The sequence below is a fragment of the Pleuronectes platessa genome, chromosome 12 (assembly GCF_947347685.1).
Source record: "Pleuronectes platessa chromosome 12, fPlePla1.1, whole genome shotgun sequence".
Lineage (NCBI taxonomy): Eukaryota > Metazoa > Chordata > Actinopteri > Pleuronectiformes > Pleuronectidae > Pleuronectes > Pleuronectes platessa.
The window spans coordinates 21,642,710-21,660,317 of NC_070637.1; the positions used below are offsets into that span (position 1 = coordinate 21,642,710).

General features: G+C 45.2%; 1 protein-coding gene across 1 annotated transcript in view; it reads left to right on the forward strand.

Annotated features, from left to right (window-relative positions):
* Positions 1 to 17,608, forward strand: part of LOC128453773 (girdin-like) — a 59,652-nt gene that overhangs the window by 27,109 nt on the left and 14,935 nt on the right. Inside the window, 19 exon segments of the mRNA XM_053436858.1 lie at positions 2,460 to 2,518; positions 3,233 to 3,316; positions 3,757 to 3,897; positions 4,586 to 4,758; positions 8,721 to 8,802; positions 9,355 to 9,513; positions 9,993 to 10,139; positions 10,227 to 10,371; positions 10,848 to 11,026; positions 12,356 to 12,493; positions 13,416 to 13,599; positions 13,717 to 13,847; positions 13,951 to 14,244; positions 14,433 to 14,615; positions 14,962 to 15,240; positions 15,342 to 15,466; positions 15,814 to 15,952; positions 16,476 to 16,652; positions 16,748 to 16,909. Of these exon segments, the coding sequence (XP_053292833.1) occupies positions 2,460 to 2,518; positions 3,233 to 3,316; positions 3,757 to 3,897; positions 4,586 to 4,758; positions 8,721 to 8,802; positions 9,355 to 9,513; positions 9,993 to 10,139; positions 10,227 to 10,371; positions 10,848 to 11,026; positions 12,356 to 12,493; positions 13,416 to 13,599; positions 13,717 to 13,847; positions 13,951 to 14,244; positions 14,433 to 14,615; positions 14,962 to 15,240; positions 15,342 to 15,466; positions 15,814 to 15,952; positions 16,476 to 16,652; positions 16,748 to 16,909 (2,981 nt within the window).

A 17,608-nucleotide genomic window follows, 5' to 3' on the forward strand; every position in this document is an offset into this window, starting at 1 on the left:
CCTCAAACAGTCTGAAAACAAAGTTCAGCTGTCTCTGTCCTCGGCTCCAGTGAAATGGCTGAACTCACTCTGGCATGTTGACATAGCAGCATCGGATCGCATGTTCTGGTTTGATCAGTGATGTGCAGCGTCACCGGGGCCTGGAGGACTCTGACTGGGCAGAAGAGACGGCTGGAGCAGTGGGATCGCACATGCATGCAAACACACATTTATATTCTCCTTTCTTATTCACTCACATCCTCGCAGACAGATTAACAATGACGCTGCAGGAAGGAGGCTTAGTCACTGTCCCTCCGACCTCTGGTTTCCTGCTCCGAGGAGGAAGCAGGGAGGTGGAACAGGAAGCGTGGACGAGTGGATGCAGAGGTGCAGAGGAAACAATGCAGAGGGAAGAAAGGAAGGATGGGTGGATGTGTGTTGGGGAGAATAAATGAATGGAGGAGGTGAGAGGGAAGGAAGAGAGGGACAGAGAACATATGAGGCCTGCAGAGAGAAGCCTCCTTGAAGCCTCCCTGCTGCTGCTGCTTGAGGGAGATTTCTCTATTTTCGACCTTGCCTCCTTCACTTCCTCCCTCTCTCCCTCTCTCTCTCTCTCCGTTTCTCTATTTCTATATCCTCCCCTTGTGTTTTCTGTTGCTGATGCTCCACGGTGCTTTCCCCTCTTCTGTCTCCCGCTCTGCTTCTTCCATCTCTCCCCCTCCTCTTGTTCTCCCGCTCTCGCCGTATAAATAATTTATCCTATAAGGTCCCTTATCTCTCCTCCATTGCTCCGGTAGATTTGCTGAGCTAAATCCCCTTCCCTGACGAGAATGGCTTCCTATGGCTCCGGCAGGGAACCGCTAAACCCTGCAGCTGTGAGAATTAAGCCTGTCACCCTTTCAGATATTGCTCATAGTTGTTTTATATGTTTAATATTTCGTTTAAGATGATGAATGAGGTTGTGCATCTTCCTCTTGCATTGAATAAGGCTGACCAGGCACACCACAATATTCACTTCAGTATCTGGAGCTACTTCTGACTTCTGAGCTGAAAAGAACTGGAAAAACAAAGTCTGTCTTAAACCTGAATTAGAGTTACAGCTTAATTTCTGTATTGTGGGCTAATGTTTGATATAAACAAATAACAACCAGTCCCTAATAGGTAAATAAACAGCTTAATATACGTCCATGCACAAGCAGAGAAAACTATAGCTTCAGAGCTCCAGTTTTCTACTTGCTGCTCCACCAGAAATACATTCAGGCGTCAGTATGACAGAAGGTTTCTCACTCTACTCATCCCAGCTTGGATCCATTCTTTTACTGTCATGAGAACAATGTGAAACTCCGAAGGTCTAACTGTCTCTGCCAGATCGGGTCCCACAGGGAGGCTCTCGGCTACTCAGTAACACAATGATTTGTGTGTCTCTATTGATTCAAGAGGAATGAGAAAGAAGAGACTGATTCGATTGTCGGGGGGGGTTCTTTAAAAGTGCTGGATAGATGCCGACAATGGGACACATTCTGTTTTGGCACATCAAGCTGCTTGGTAATTTGTGTCTTAGTCTTCATCTAATTAGATTTTAATTTGAAATAAAGTTGGAAAGACCCACAAATGCTAAAGACACAGGTTATATCCATTTTTATACATTTTCCATCCACATCTGTATCAGTAATAATCTCCATTCATACTCGCACACCTGAGGACACACATCCTTCACACACACTGAGTGTGCCAGTGTGAACAGGCAGCAGATGGTTGGTTGCTTGGTTAGAAAGAATACTACATATGTGGATTCATGAATGTTCGTCCAGATTGAAGCGAAGCCCCAAAGTTTTCAAACTAAAAACGGAGCCGGCGGCGTTTCCAATCTTCCAAACTCAGGAAGTTGTATAGCAGACGTAACCATTGCACCAGTGATGCACTTCACTGTAACGTCCTCCTGCTGTTGAGCTGTTCCTGCTGTGATGATTGGCCCATTAACAGCTGACCACCCTCCACACCATGCCGTCACTAATCTGGATTTATTATTATTACTAGAGCCGGACAGCGTTAGCACTCATTGCCCCCTGGACCTCTTGATGAGCTGGCTTATCACACACACACACACATTTATGCACACAACTTGTAATAACTATACCAACTACTTAGTCTGTAACATGCACGCACGCACGCACACACAGACACACACCACCTGGTTTACTTCTGTTCAGTCCCAAATCCCCCAGATGAGCTCAGGCCTGTTGAGCTCGATCGCAGCTGTTTCACCAGTTTCTGACAATGTGTCCTGACGTGTAGAAGAAGAAGAGAGCCCCCCCCCCCCCCCCACACACACACACACACTGTGGAAAACACTGAATGGGCAGCTGAATAACATCCAATCAACCTTCAGAAGTGAATGGCTTCCAGGACAGAATCACAGCGATAACAAATGATCTGCTGCAGAGATGTTTACAGAGAGTTTTCTTTGTGTGTGTTTTTAGAACAAGGTCTGGAGGAGATGAAGAAGCTGTTGCTGCTGCTGCTCGGCTGTGCTGTTCAGGTAAGAGCTCAGTTCACTTTAATGCTTCACACACTCCACACAAGCAACAACAAAGTTAGTTTATAAAACCGGGAATAGATTTTTGTTTATTACTTAATCTTGAAGTTATTTAATCTGAAGCCAGGAATCTGATTTGGATAGGTTCCTCCTTTGATCGCTGCCATTTGGCCCCTTTCATTATATTAATAAACTATAATTCTATCATCCAGCTAATGTTGTGCACTCATTGACTCAACAGTCATTTTTCTGTCTCGGGACAAAGTCTTCATTCAGCTCTTCCCACATTTCCAACAAGATCACTGAACTACTAAAGACACTACTGTTGTGTTCATGGGTCGAACGCTGATTTAATATTGTTTAATTCATCTGTATTAATCTCAACTACACCTGCTGCTGAATCAGCGTCGGCACAAGCTGTATAGATTATATGAAGAGAAAAAGACGGAACCAGTTTCTCAGTTTTGTAAATCTTGTATCTTCTGCCAATAAGAGAGTAAAAAGATCTTTGTCTGATCCACAAGATAAAGTTGCACATGAAGACAATACTTAATTTTTTCTAGATAGAGTTCCTCCTTTTCCGGACATTCTGCTTCATGTCAGTGTTGAACTACCATCCTCACCTCCACTTCATCTCATAATATATACAATCTCCTCTTCCCCTTCCTCTCCTCTTCCTCTTCTCTCCTCTTCCTCTCCTCTTCCTCCCCTCTCCAGTGTGAGAAGAAGGAGGAGTACATTGAGCGAATCCAGATCCTGGACTTTCACAGCAAAGCTGCCATAGCATCCCACATCCAAGAGGTATTCCCCCCCCCACAATAAACAAACTGGAGAGTGTTAATATGATTTATTTACTTTGGCTCCATTCCTTGATGTGTGGTTACAATGGAATTAGCAAATCCAGAGTTTCAGCAGGTTTCAACAAGTTAAACCAAAGACTTGTTTACACCTTTTCAAGACCACAATGATTGAAATCCAGCACCTCTGTCAAGCACAACAGATATAGATATGAAGGAATATTAAAGACCCAGAATTACTTGCATTTGTCCCTGATTGAAGAAATAATAAAGTAGCTGAGAAGAGAATAACTCTGTTAGATTTTGTTGCAAACTACAGACAGGGACTGTGTGTTTCCATGTGTTAAACACGTGTATGACCCAGTGTAAACAGTTTGATGGTTCACTACCTCTGTAATTTTGTTTTTTTTAATCAATCTTATAAAAGCTTTCTTTGGATTTCAGGTGACTCATAACCAGGAGAACGTGGTGGACCTGCAGTGGTTGGAAAGTGGGGAGATGCCTCCTGAGGATTTAGACAGTTTGTCCAGGAACCTGGCTTTTCACCTCAAACACCTGGTGGACGAAAGGGACACACAGCTGGAGGTAATGACACACACACACACACTCATATATACACACACACACACACAAAAACGATTTGGTGCATCTAGGTTATGTGGAAACTTCCCCCCCCCCCCCCTTTTTGTCATTACCACAAGAGAGCAGCCTCAGGAAGGAAGGGTTGAAACTGTTAACTGTCTCATGGTTGGTAGGTGTGTGTCTGTGTGTGTGAGAGTGTGCATGTGCGTGCGTGTGTCTATATGCGTCACTAAATGAGTTTCCAACCCATAGGGTGCAGATGCCCACGACTGATACTGCAGTTGTGTGTCTGTGTGTGTGTGTGCAGTTGTGTGTGTGTGTGTGTGTGTCAGGGGTTCTAATAGCCTCCAGATTATCACTCTGTAGTCCAGCCGCTCTCAATTAAAATCCCATTTCCTGTCACGGCCACTGGAACAGAATCGGCTGTGTGTGGGGCTGTGGATGCCGTTTTTGCCCGAGCGCCTCCAGTCTTGTTTTTGGTTGGTGTCCATTGGCTGAACCCATTTATCTCCCCTGCTTCGTTTTGAGGTCCATTCTTGTCCCATCGTTTTATATCTGACCTTTTATCTGTTGCCTACGAACACAGCAACGGGTTCAAGCTGAGATTTTAAAATGCTTTTTACCGCATGTTTTCTAAATCCTGATGTAAATCTCCCTCCCTGTCCCTCTCTTTCTTTCACCGTCCATCCAGACCATAGTGGAGTTGACCCAGGAGAGAGACTGTGTGCAGTTGTCCCCGCTGGCTCCCTGTCCAACCCAGTCCCCCGGCGACTCCCCCAGCATGAGGAGGACTGAGAGCCGACAGCATCTCTCCGTGGAGCTGGCCGATGCCAAGGCCAAGATCAGACGCCTCCGACAGGAACTGTGAGTGTTTATCAGTCCGATGAGTAATTACTGAAATTGAGCAAAGTGGGACAGAAGTGGTGAAGAAACAGGAAATGTAAACAAAGCAGATTTGATCTCGGGAGCTAAATTACTTTAAAGACTTCATCCTGAGACTTATTATTGGCTGGAATACAACACTGGCTATCACTGCTAATCTCGTTTGCTACTAAAGCTCCAGTTTTGATTTTAATTGCCGTTTTCCTGCACGTTCGATCTGAACTACGAGCTCTGATTGTTATCGGCTACTTTTTGTGGGCAATTCAAGGTCATCAAGTCAATTACTTGTAATTAACAAGTTTCCGAGACTTTTTAGAAATTAAATATCCCTCGTTTGCATGCTCCAGGTAAAATATACCCACCTGCTGGGATGAAATGTAGGATCAGGTAGGAGAAAGGCCAAACTGATGTGGACCCTCATTTTAGTAGGAATGGAACCTTGGGCATGAACGTGTGACCAGAACGAGTACAGAACATTTGGTCGACCCTTCAGTCGCCAGTGAAACTAATTTTGGGATTAGATTTAATTGCCGTTCTGAGTTGGGTTCAGGTTGCCTCTAGTTCCAACATGGAAGGAATAATTTCTACTCTTGAGTGGCTCTGATTTCCAGAATAGAAATCCAACTTGGGGACATAAAAACAAATATATAGCCTCCTAATATGAAGCCAAAAAACATTAAAAGCTGTTTTCAAATAAATGTGAATCGTGCCTTGCTCAAGCAGAACTTTCTGTTGATCTCCCATTGTGCACTTAGCTGAAGAAATAATGTAAGAAACGTCTTTTGTTATAGTCAAAAACGGATTTAATGAGTCATCTTCATGCTGATTTCAGCAGTGAATGATTTGGAGAAGGCCTCAGGTCATATTTAAGAGTATTAGTTCCTGTAATCTGGAGAAGATTTTGCTCCATTTTCTTTGTCACGCAGACAATGGTGTGTGTCTGTCTGTGTGTGTGCGTGCGTGCGTGTGTGTCAACTGAAAGCTTAAATAATGTTCTTTTAACAAGTGGTTGTAAATCTGAATGGAGTGCAGGTCATCCTCTCTTTCATTGTGGCTCTCGTGGTGAAAAGCAGCGACATTCATCACTGCAGACGTCTCCCTCCACCCACATCATGACGACTTCTTCACTGCAGCTAAACCACACTGCAGAACAACAGACAACAGTCGGTTGCTCTGGTGTTCTCTATTTGTTGCTGTGGCGTTTTTGTCATGTGAAGGGAGGAAGGACCAGGGACAAAGGGGTCTCTCCGTGCTCATGAAGACCGGTCACATGGGAAGAAGAGTGTGTGTTTGTTGGTTGTGTGTGCATGCAACAAACACACACTCTGCATAAAAATACAGATGTGTTTAGTGTGTGGTCTTGTGTGTGTGTGAGGGAGATGGGGTCAGAGCCCGGGGGGTAGTGGGGGGTTCCCACAGTGCTCTGTTTGTTAATCTGCCAGTTAAAGCTACTGCTGCTTTTCTTCTTCCTGTTCCAGCTCCGACCATTAAAATGCATTTAGAGTAAAACTGCATTTATTCATGGCTGCAATTCCACAGAGAGTCTTCCTCCTATTCCCAGGACAAACATTTAGTCTGTGCTGTTTTCAATTATCTGCGTCTAATTGTCCCTTTATTAGCTTAGCTGTAAATACAGATGTAATGTACCTGTTCTTTTTTCCCAAGGCAGTCGGATATGTAGAAGTTAAACTGTCCAAGTCAAATCCAGATAGAATCCAGTTGGAGTTCTTTGGATCGGAAATATGACGGAAGTTATTTCAAAAGCAGTAACTCAACGATGACACATTAAAGTGTGCAAAGGGGAAAGAGAGTGGGGGGAGTGGGGGGAGTGGGGGGGGGGGGGGGGGGGCATGCAGCTGAGGGCTGAGTTCCCCAGACACATGTTTCATAAGTAAATTGGTAAGAAACAGAATCTACCCGTTCGCTGTAAATCACTTTTCTGGTTGACCCCAAACTCAACCAGCCAGTACACTCTGAATGTCAGCACAGTAAATTATTAACTTCTACAAATTATAACTAACCTCAAAGGTATTTCTAAACCTGAACTCCAGACGAGGGGTGAGTCTGTGTCGAGCGGCAGGAGGCCGGACATGACCTGTAAATGATATACTCTACATTAGTCGACTCTTTATTCTTGTCTCTTTCTGAGATGACATTGTCAAAGATATATTTGTATTTTGCATCTGTCACATGTTTGAAACTTCAACAACACCCCCACTCACCTGCTTCGAGACATTGTCCTTCGAAATGGGATCACTTGGACATTTTGCTAAGACGGCTTGAAGGACAAGTTCAGGAAAATGTGACATTTGACTCTGGCATATGTGTTCTCACATACAGCCGAGCCATGCTGGGAATAATGGGAATAATGGTCGCCTTTATTACTTGGCTTTTCAAACATAGCCGTGAATACAAGTGTCTGTGTCTGTGCTTGTGCAGACACAACGAGTGTTAAACCATTAACATAAGCAGCAGAGCCAGCTGCATCCACAATATGAGCCCTGAGCTAATCTGCCATGCTAGACTTGACAGGTGTTTGTGATATGGGCGTAGGAGGGGTGGGGGGGGCGAACCATGAAACGGCAAAATCTGAAATGGGCGAAGGGACATGAACTTCCTGAATATAGAGTCGTATAACGTCAGCTGTGGGAGGGAGGAGGAGATAAATGAGAGAACAAGACAAGGAGGCTGCTCTTCCCTTATTGAGATGAAACTGCAAAAAGCTGGAATCAAATAGGCCATCAGATGCTCGGGGGATGCGGTTACACACACACACACAGGCACACACACACACACACACACACTGAGCATCTCAGGAATGCAGTGGTTCAAAGCGGTGTGACACATTCTCCCTCTGTGGTCAGAAAGGGGAGATGGTCACAGACGGCACATGTCAAGCCGCCGTGTCAGTTAAACGAGTGTGAGCTGGTGGAACCTGGTTTTGTTTCTGTGGTTTCTGTATCACTCGCACACAAAGACAAGCTTCTTCTCTCCTTCTCTAATCATGTCTGTTGTGGTCGTTTCACCAGCATGAAGGAGGATGAGGGGTTTGGAGCCACAGGGCCAGATTTACATGTGTGTGTGCCTGAAGTGGTCACATGGTCCTGTTGTCTTGAACTGCCCCCCCCCCCCCCCCCCCCCTGTCTCCTGACCATCACGGCTCTAACACACCAGGAACAATAGACTATTTTTAACTGAAGAAATGGGTTTGTGGGTTTACTGATGTCTGAAGAAATCATGAACCTGAGTTGCTAATTGTCCGTGGCCTGCTTTCAGTGTTAGAAGGGAAAATAAAACTATAAATATATATATATATAAATCTTATATAAAGAAAAGCTTTTTGTTGTTAATCAATCGTTTGTCATTCACTGCTCACTAAGGAGCAAATAAGTCTTTAAACTTGTAATAATTAGACATTTATTGTGTTTATTATCGTTATCGACTGAAATAAATGTTTTTATCTTGAAATTACGCTAGTTCCATATCCAAGCTAAAAACTCATTTAAGAGCTTCTCTTCCAAATCTCAACTGGAATGAAAATTGTACCGGAAATTTATGAAAAATACTCTAATACAGAATCAATAACCTCTAACTGAAATGAGCCACTAAAGCTACTGAAACTATTGAAAGTAAAGTAAAAAAGGTATTCAGAATTATTCCATGAGCTTTTCTGTGCAACTGTGTCAATAACTTTCCTCCATTAAATGATTTATCTCCAAGTCCTGAAAGGGAAACATCCCTAAAGGAATGTCCTCTGAATCGATCCCTGCACAACACACGCAGACTCAAAAACAAGTTGACATGTGATGTTTGTGTACGTTGAACAGATAAATCTGTGTCCTTCTCTTCCTCCTGGCGCTCCCTCTGTCATCTCTCCATCTAGGTTACATTCCTCTATAACCTCTCTCCATCTGGTCTCCTCTCACCCTCTCTTCTTCTTTCAGAGAGGAGAAGAGCGAGCAGCTTCTGGACACCAGACAGGAGCTGGACAACACGGAGGTGGAGTTCAAGAGGCTTCAGCAAGAGGTGAAGCCACAGGTCACAACAACCGAGACACAAACAGAGGACAAACGTCCACATAAAGCCTCGTCTCCCACACCTGCTGCTCTCTCCTCTTCCTCAGTGCTTTGTTTCTGCAGCGCTGCCAGGCTTTAATCAGCCTGCTGGGGCCTTAGCTCATTAGAGGCTATTAGAGCTATGTTTAGTCGAGCTGCAGCCTCACATGGCTTTTGATTCGCAGTGGGCGGCCGGCTGACAGTGTGGCCAACCGGGTGTAAACAAGGTGCATGAGTTCAGGGCAGGGAGGACAGTGTGTGTGTCTGTCTGTGTGTGTATTAGTGATAGTTTATTCTGTTTGTTCTCTTTGTGTAACAGACTTAGACTGTGTGTTGTTCATAGGTAATCTACAAATCATGCAAGATTACAGAGGGAGTGAATGCACGTAGCTGCATGTAGTAAATTCCTAAATATATATCTAATAAATGACATAAACCTATTTATTGAATGCATTTTTGTGACTATTTTGAAATACACATGTCCTCATATTGATGCTCTATATGTGTCCGTGACCCCCTGCAGAGCTACCAGCTGCTGTCTGACGCCCGGTCGGCTCGGGCCTACCGTGACGAGCTGGACGCGCTCAGAGAGAAAGCGGTCCGTGTGGACAAGCTGGAGAGCGAGCTGGTCCGATACAAGGAGAGGCTTCACGACATCGAGTTTTACAAAGCCAGAGTCGAGGTACACAACTCTACAAACAGAGACACACACACACACACACACACACAGCGTTGTGTCAAATCAAGCAGAAGGATACATAAGCTTCATGTAGCTGAAATTAAAGCAACTCTTCTGTAGAAATGATACCTGACATTCACAATGTTTACATTTTTTAAGTTGTGTAGAAAGGCAAGATTAAAGGCATTAACAAAAAATTGTCAAAATAGACTTCTTAGGGTTGACCTTCAGTTTTAAGACGAGATATAAAAAGTTACAAAATAAATTGCTAAGGGCATCCCGCATCACGAAGGCTGTTCTCCTCCTGTTATATCTTTAATAAGTTGCGAAAATTGTATAAACTCTGAAGAGTAAGAGCTGAAATATAATTTTAAAAAAACTCTGAACCTAAGAATGTGTGGGTAAGACCACTATACAAGGACGTTGCCTCACATTTCTGTGCTAGCTGCTGCGGTCAGCTAATGATGTGTTGGTTCCTGCAGGAGCTGAAGGAGGACAACCAGGTGCTGCTGGAGACGAAGAGCATGCTGGAGGAGCAGCTGGACGCCAGCAGGACGCGCTCTGACAAGCTGCACCTCCTGGAGAAAGAGAATCTGCAGCTCAAGTCCAAGATCCACGACCTGGATCTGGTGAGATGACGGATTTATTATGGATCAGTGTTGCAGTGACAGTGTAGTTCACAGGGGAGTGAATAAAAACACATCTGTTATCTCCAGGAGCGGGACTGTGAGCGTAAGCGTATGGAGGAGCTGATGGAGGAGAACCTGGTGCTTGAGATGGCCCAGAAGCAGAGCATGGACGAGTCCCTGCACCTCGGCTGGGAGCTGGAGCAACTCTCCAAAACACCGGAGCTCACTGAAGGTACCACACGGCTGGAACTGTTTAAGTTTATCACGGTAATGAACATGTCGAGTTAGAAACGTCCTGAAGTGGTTGGTCACCTGAGTTGGTCCAGGTTGAAAAGCCTCAGATGGCAGACACACACTCATTGGCTCTCGGCCCTTGGCATCATCCCCGTGACCCTTGTGCATTTGCCAGCCTCCACTGGGTTTTCCTTCCACTTGGTTAAGACCTGTAATTAATATTCAGTGGCTCCTGAAGGATAATCTGTGCATTTGGATCATAAAAGCTGTTAAGAGGTTTAACTAGCCATGGATCTGGTTAAACACTTTGTGTGTGTGGGGGTGGTATTGTTTGTTAGAATGGCGCTTTAAAAGCTTTACAGGCTTTGTATTAATTAAATGTTTGTTGTAATTACAGCTACCCTATTCATATCAGCGTCTTGATTCTAGCGATATAAAACACTGACGTACCTTTTCTGGCTGTGATTGATTCAGCCCCTCAGAAGTCTCTGGGCGAGGAGGTGAACGAGTTGACCTCGAGCCGCCTGCTGAAGCTGGAGAAGGACAACCAGGCGCTGCTGAAGACCGTGGAGGAGCTCAGAGGAGCAGCCAGTCAGGACACCGTGAAGAAACTGGCGAGAGTCGGCCAAGAAAACCAGAAGCTGAACCAAAAAGTGAGTAATTAACTGTGTATTCACGCTATTTGTCCTCAGTGGGGTAAGAAGTGAGGTCTCGTTATTTCCCTTCCACATTTCCTCATCTCACATAGTTGAAAAGTTTTATGAAATATTTTAAATGGTTTCAATATTCCCATCATCACCATTTTCAGGTGGTGCCTCATTCACGGTCCAGTGTTGTTTGTAATTCACATCAATTCTTGTGGTCTTCACTGCAGATAATACAATCGTCATGAACTTGAATTGAATTCAAGTTAAAATAAGAGATGTATAAGTATTATAACTCCAGATAAGTTAACCGTTTCTAACTGGAAACATTTTGTAGTTTCCTCCTCTGCCTCTTATCGGGGTCACCACTGAGATTAGCATATTGGACCAGCACCCCTCTGTGATATATCGCCCCAGCACTTGGCTTTAGACCTTTTCACACAGTGGCAGAGATAAATAAAAACGAGAGAGAAGTGCATAGAGAAGGGAGGAAAGGAGGATGAATGCAAAGCTGTAAATCCACGCAGCCCCTTCTCCTTTTCTCTCCCGGCCAGTGACTCTCCAACGCCCCTCACTAAGAAAAGTCTCAGCTATTTTCAGAACCATAAGCCCCTCCCTGGTCCCACTGAATAAAAAGCATGAAATTGTGTTTCTCTGTCTCCCACAAAGAGAAAATCTGAAGTGTCCTCCAGTCTTGAGGTCCAGAGTAAAAACACATTAAACTGTGACTGCAGCTGCTGGTTGTTTGTGTTTCTGTCACAGGGTAAATCTGGGGACAAGTTTCAGACTCAACAATAGTTCCCTGGGGATGACGTGTCCTTTTGGGGACTAAAGCTGTAAACATGTTTTTGAAAAAGACGCATTTTAGGGCAGTGGTTAAGGTTTGACAAGTAATGTTTATGATGAGGATGAGTCTTCAGGAAATGGATGTAAGTCTGTGTAAAATCCATGGAGAGTGTCCTCGGCCTCCATTTTTCTGTCCCAGCTTGAGTGACAATTAATCCGACAGAACTTCTTGAACTTGACTCGAACCCGAGGCAGTTATGGAAGGGGCACTGAGTTTGTTTAAGTCACAAAGGGCCATTGCTTGATTTCCCCCATTGCAGTGTAAAAGTCAAGTCGTGTTGGACACAAACATTAATATCAACTCAGCCAACTTGAACAATTGTGTGTTTGTTTGCTAGTAACAATTGCAAAACAAAGTACGTGATGGGTTAAGAATCCATAAATGGTGCATTAAAGATGGCAGAACATAATCATCAGTTGTTGCTGATGCTCCATCAATTAACATAATCAAGACAGTGCATTATTGTGAAAAGAATCTTTGTGTGTGTGCAGTTGGAGCAGCTGCAGACGGAGCTGACCTCAGACAGAGACTCTCTCCGCAGCGCCGAGTCGCTGAGCACCGACCTGATGAAGGAGAAGGCTTTACTGGAGAAGACTCTGGAATCACTCCGGGAAAACTCTGAGAGACAGGTACACAAACACACACACTCAAGGATTTAATTATCATTCTTGAAGTATTAAGGTGTAATTCTTCCTTTGCTCCGACTGATTCCATCCGTTATCTTTGCGATGGCAGAGACAGTTAGCTCATTAGCTCTAACGTGGTTTAGAGACCAACGTCTTGGAGAATAACTATAATCACATCACACGTTCATGTGCTCTCACTGTAGCTGTGTGCTGGACGGGCGTTTGGTCAGATGCAGACAAACAGAGCTTTGAGCGTGTGCGTCATCCCGGCCGCTCGCTTCACAAAACCACCATTGATTCTTGTTGCCAGAAGCTCAGAGGAAATAACATGACTGAGCTGTGTAATTTACTCCAGCCTGTGCTGAGGTTCGCTGAGAGCAATTTGTGTTCCATCCACGATTAAGTGGAATACAACTTTTTTTTTTTAATGACTACTTTTCTGCCACTCGTTGTGTGTCTGCTGGGACTTTGCAGCTGTTAACACACAAATCTGACACCGAGGATTCATTTAATCATCTCATTTGTTAAATCCAACCTCGATGAGCCACAGAGACATCACCACATGCTGCACTCACAGATCACACAGGGCAGTTCCGTCCTTCTAATCATTGCAGCAGCTGTGGCTCAGGAGATCGAACCGGTGGTCCACTAACCAGGTCGGTGGTTCGATCCCTGTCTCCTCCATTCCGTAAGCCAAAGTGGGCCAAATGCTGGACCCCAAATGGCCCCTGACAGTTGTGCCAGAAATGTATGATTGATTTATGATGGAGAACGTACTCGTCATATAAAATGAAAACATGAAGCTCGGCTCATACAACCAGTGTCATTAAATGAATCGTGGCCTCTTAAATAATAACACTAATGGATATAGGTCTTAATCATTTGTATTAAGCGTGACCCTGGTCATTAAAACTCTGTTCTCCAGCTGAAGGGTCTGGAGCAGGAGAACAAGCACCTGGGTCAGACGGTGTCCTCTCTGCGTCAGCGCTGCCAGGTCGGCGCCGAGGCCCGGGTCAAGGATGTGGAGAAAGAGAACCGCATCCTCCACGAGTCCATCTGCGAGACAACCGCCAAACTCAATAAGATGGAGTTTGAGAGGAAACAACTACGTGAGTGACAGTTTGGTTTTCTCCAAACTTTCTTTTGTAGACATGGATTGGCTTTCTTGCTTGTTTTGAATGTACGGGATCAAGATTTCGGTTGTTTGTGTGTCCTTCCTCACGCAGGTAAGGAGCTTGAGGTGATGAAGGAGAAAGGTGAGAGAGCAGAGGAGCTGGAGATTCAGATGCAGAAGATGCAAAGAGACAACGAGATCCTGCAGAAGAAACTCGCCAGTCTCGCGATCACCTGTGAAAAGGTCTGTTGCATTAAAACATTAAAGCATCTAGAACTGTTTTGAAGCTGTGAGAGGAGCATAAGAACGAGTGCATAACCACCACCATCACTTGTTGTGTACCTAGGTGTCCTCTCTTGAGAAGGAGAATTCAGAGCTGGAGGCAGATGGCCGTCGTCTGAAGAAGAAGCTGGACGCTCTGAAGAACATGGCCTTCCAGCTGGAGGCCCTGGAGAAGGAGAACTCCCAGCTGGAGGAGGAGAACCTGCAGGTCCGGCGCTCGGCAGAGAGCCTCCGGTCCGCGGGGGCCAAGGCGGCTCAGCTGGAAGCAGAGAACAGGGAGCTGGAGAGCGAGAGGAGCCAAATGAAGCGCAGCCTGGAACTGCTCAAAGCCTCGTCCAAGAAGACGGAGAGACTAGAGGTAAGAGCTCAGCCCGGCAGGACATGCAACAAGTATTTTAGTGACTTTAAATTTTTTAATAAAGTTTAATACCCAACGAATGTTCCAGAAGGTGCGTTACAGGGGTCTGGCGTACAGAGGCATCAGGGAGCGGCACAACTAGTTCACGAATGCTTTTAATATCCTATTTCTGTCTATTCCTCTCCCAGGTGAGTTACCAGGGCCTAGATACGGAGAACCAGCGGCTGCAGAAGGCGTTAGAGAACAGCAGCAAGAAGATCCAGCAGCTGGAGGTGGAGCTGCAGGAGGTGGAGACCGAGAATCAAACCCTCTCACGCAACCTGGAGGAGCTGAAGATCTCCAGCAAACGCCTGGAGCAGCTGGAGCAGGAGGTACGAGAAAGTTTCAGAAGCATGCAGCAGATAATAATCACAGATGGCAACCAGAAAAAAGGCTGATAGGGTTCAACACCAACTGGGAAGGTATCGGGTGTTTTACTGGTAAAGCGTATAAAATTTGGTTATATGCCACTTGAGCCACTCTTGTAGTTCATTCTGATAAAATTGCCTAAATCTGGATTATCCCAGATTATTTGTCAATATGGATTTTTGGCCCTTTGTGTTAATCCGTATTAACGTTTATCCAAACACGTATCTACAAGGCATTTAGATTAAGACCTAATCCAGTCAAATGATGTTCTATCCATCTGTTCTCCATTATGTCCGGATCTCCCCCCAGAACAAGACTCTGGAGCAGGAGAGCTCCCAGCTGGAGAAGGACAAGAAGATGCTGGAGAAGGAGAACAAGCGGCTGAGGCAGCAGGCGGAGATCCGCGACTCCAAGCTGGACGACGGCAACCAGCGCATCTCCAGCCTGGAGAAAGAGAACCGCACCATGGGCAAGGAGATGATCTTCTTCAGGGATTCCTGCACGAGGGTCAAGGACCTGGAGCGAGAGAACAAGGAGCTGGTCAAGCACTGCACCATCGATAAGAGGATGCTTGTGGCCCTCAGAGAGGTGAGCAGAACTTTAAGTGACAGAACAGAACTTAAAGGAATAGTTTTTTTAATGAAATGAAAATGCATTCAATGACTGTATATGTGTGTGTGTGTGTTTAGGAGCTTGTGAGTGAGAAGCTGCGGACCCAGCAGATGAATAATGATCTGGAGAAACTGACCCATGAGCTGGAGAAGATTGGACTGAACAAGGAGAGGCTGCTGCACGACGAGATCTCCGACGACAGGTATCGACTCTCCGACGCTCACAGGAGCCACTTTGTTTACTCTTCTTCAAACTGTTTCAGCCTGGAGCCCAAAATAGGAACTTATCTTTGGCTCAGAATCATTTAAAGTGATCAGCACAAGTGGGACACAGCATAAATCAGGTCTGCAGCTTATTTTAGATCAGAGTGGAACACAGAGTCATCCTGAGGGAGATTTCAGAGCCAGTATCACCCAACCTGCTAAAACCTCAACAAGAATTCAGTTGGCCTTGTGGTGATACACGACCTGTATTTAGGATTAGAGATGTGTGATCACGCTTTCACACACAGACAAACACACACCAAGCCAACTGAACCTTTAATCTCAGGTTCAGGCTCCTGGAAACCAAACTGGAGTCGACACTGAAATCATCGTTGGAGATCAAAGAGGAGAAGATCGCCGCCCTGGAGGCCAGACTGCAGGAGTCGTCCAACCTTAACCAGCAACTTCGCCAGGAGCTCAAGACGGTAAGAAAGACATATATGCTTCTTTCAGACATGCACTGAACTACAGACATTTTCCAGAGGGAATGCAAATGTCAGAGTCAGTTGCTCCTCTAGTCACATATGAGTCAAACACTTTCACAAAAGCAGCACCGCCGTAATACCGACACATCCCTAAACCCCCAAATACCCAAACAGCACTAGAAAGAGCCAAAACACTGAGGGCCTCTCGGGGCCGATGCATTATTTACTCCCCCACTCTTCCACTTCTATCGGTCAGTTTATCTATTCATGAGATGGCAGGAGTCTGGGAGAGGTAGAGTGCAGCATGTCTGCTTTCCTCTGAGAGATGTTTTGTGTTTTGAATGTGTTGACATAAAGAAAAAGCTAAATTGAAGGCGTGTATGGATAAACTCTGGATGTAAACTGTAATGGATCCTGTCTTCTGTTATTTTACCATCATTTAGCTCCTACTGTACGAAAGTACTCTGTTTCCTACTCTTTGACATCATTGAGATTTGGCTATTTCCTGTTTGTCTCCCTCCAGGTGAAGAAAAACTATGAAGCGCTGCGTCAGAGGGAGGAGGAGGAGAGGATGGTGCAGAGCTCGCCCCCTAGAGGAGGAGAGGAGCCCCAGCCGTTCAGCAAATGGGAGAAGGAGAGTCACGAAACCACCAGGGAGCTGCTGAAAGTCAAAGACCGACTCATCGAGGTGGAGAGGAATGTAAGTGACCGTGATGTCAGGAGATCGTTTTCACAGCTTCTATTTCCCCAAGTTTGAGATCTTATACATGTGTGTGTGTTTTCTGTTCTTCCCAGAATGCCACGCTGCAGGCTGAGAAGGCGGCGCTTCGGACTCAGCTCAAACAGCTGGAGACTCAGAGCTCCAACCTGCAGGCTCAGATAGTGGCACTGCACAGACAGACCGCCTCCCTGCAGGAGAACAACACCACGCTGCAGACACAGAACGCCAAGCTGCAGGTAATATCCCTCATCCCTCATCCCAGTATCCTACATAACACCCAGTGACCTCACAGTAAATGACCGCTTCCAGAGAAACCAATGCATTAGATAGAGATAATGGATACAGACCCAAATCTTGATGATATTTTGATATGACTATACTGATATAATTGAATACAATCAAAGATATATTCCTCTAATATACTGTACATGTATATATTTATATAACAGTTATACACGACACAGGCTTCCCTCTGTAATTCCCTGTTGATACAGTTGTCAGGCTGCTCAGCTCCCTGCTGTGGATTTAGACTTGTTCTCCCTGTTTGGCAGCGATTCAAACCCTTCTTATGGGCGACAGGATTTACACTGACCCATCAGAAGCTTCTAGCTGTTTCCGCAGGTTGCTCTGTGTCTCTTGATGTCGAAAGTGTGTGAGAGCATATGTTAGACAGGTGTTTGTGTGTGTGGGTGTGTCAACGTTTCAACACTCTATGATGCTTGAAGAGGGATTTGAGACGAGGAAATCACTGTGACCACAAAGGAAACATGAAAAGAAACAGTTTTCCTGCTGGTCATGACCACAACAAGAGAGAAGAAACCAAATAGAGACATAGCGCCCCCTATAGACTGAAACGGCAATAAAGTCAACTTACAATACCTTCTTTTTCTGTGGTGTTTGATTAGAGGAGCCCAGTCATTGCTTTCACAATCCAT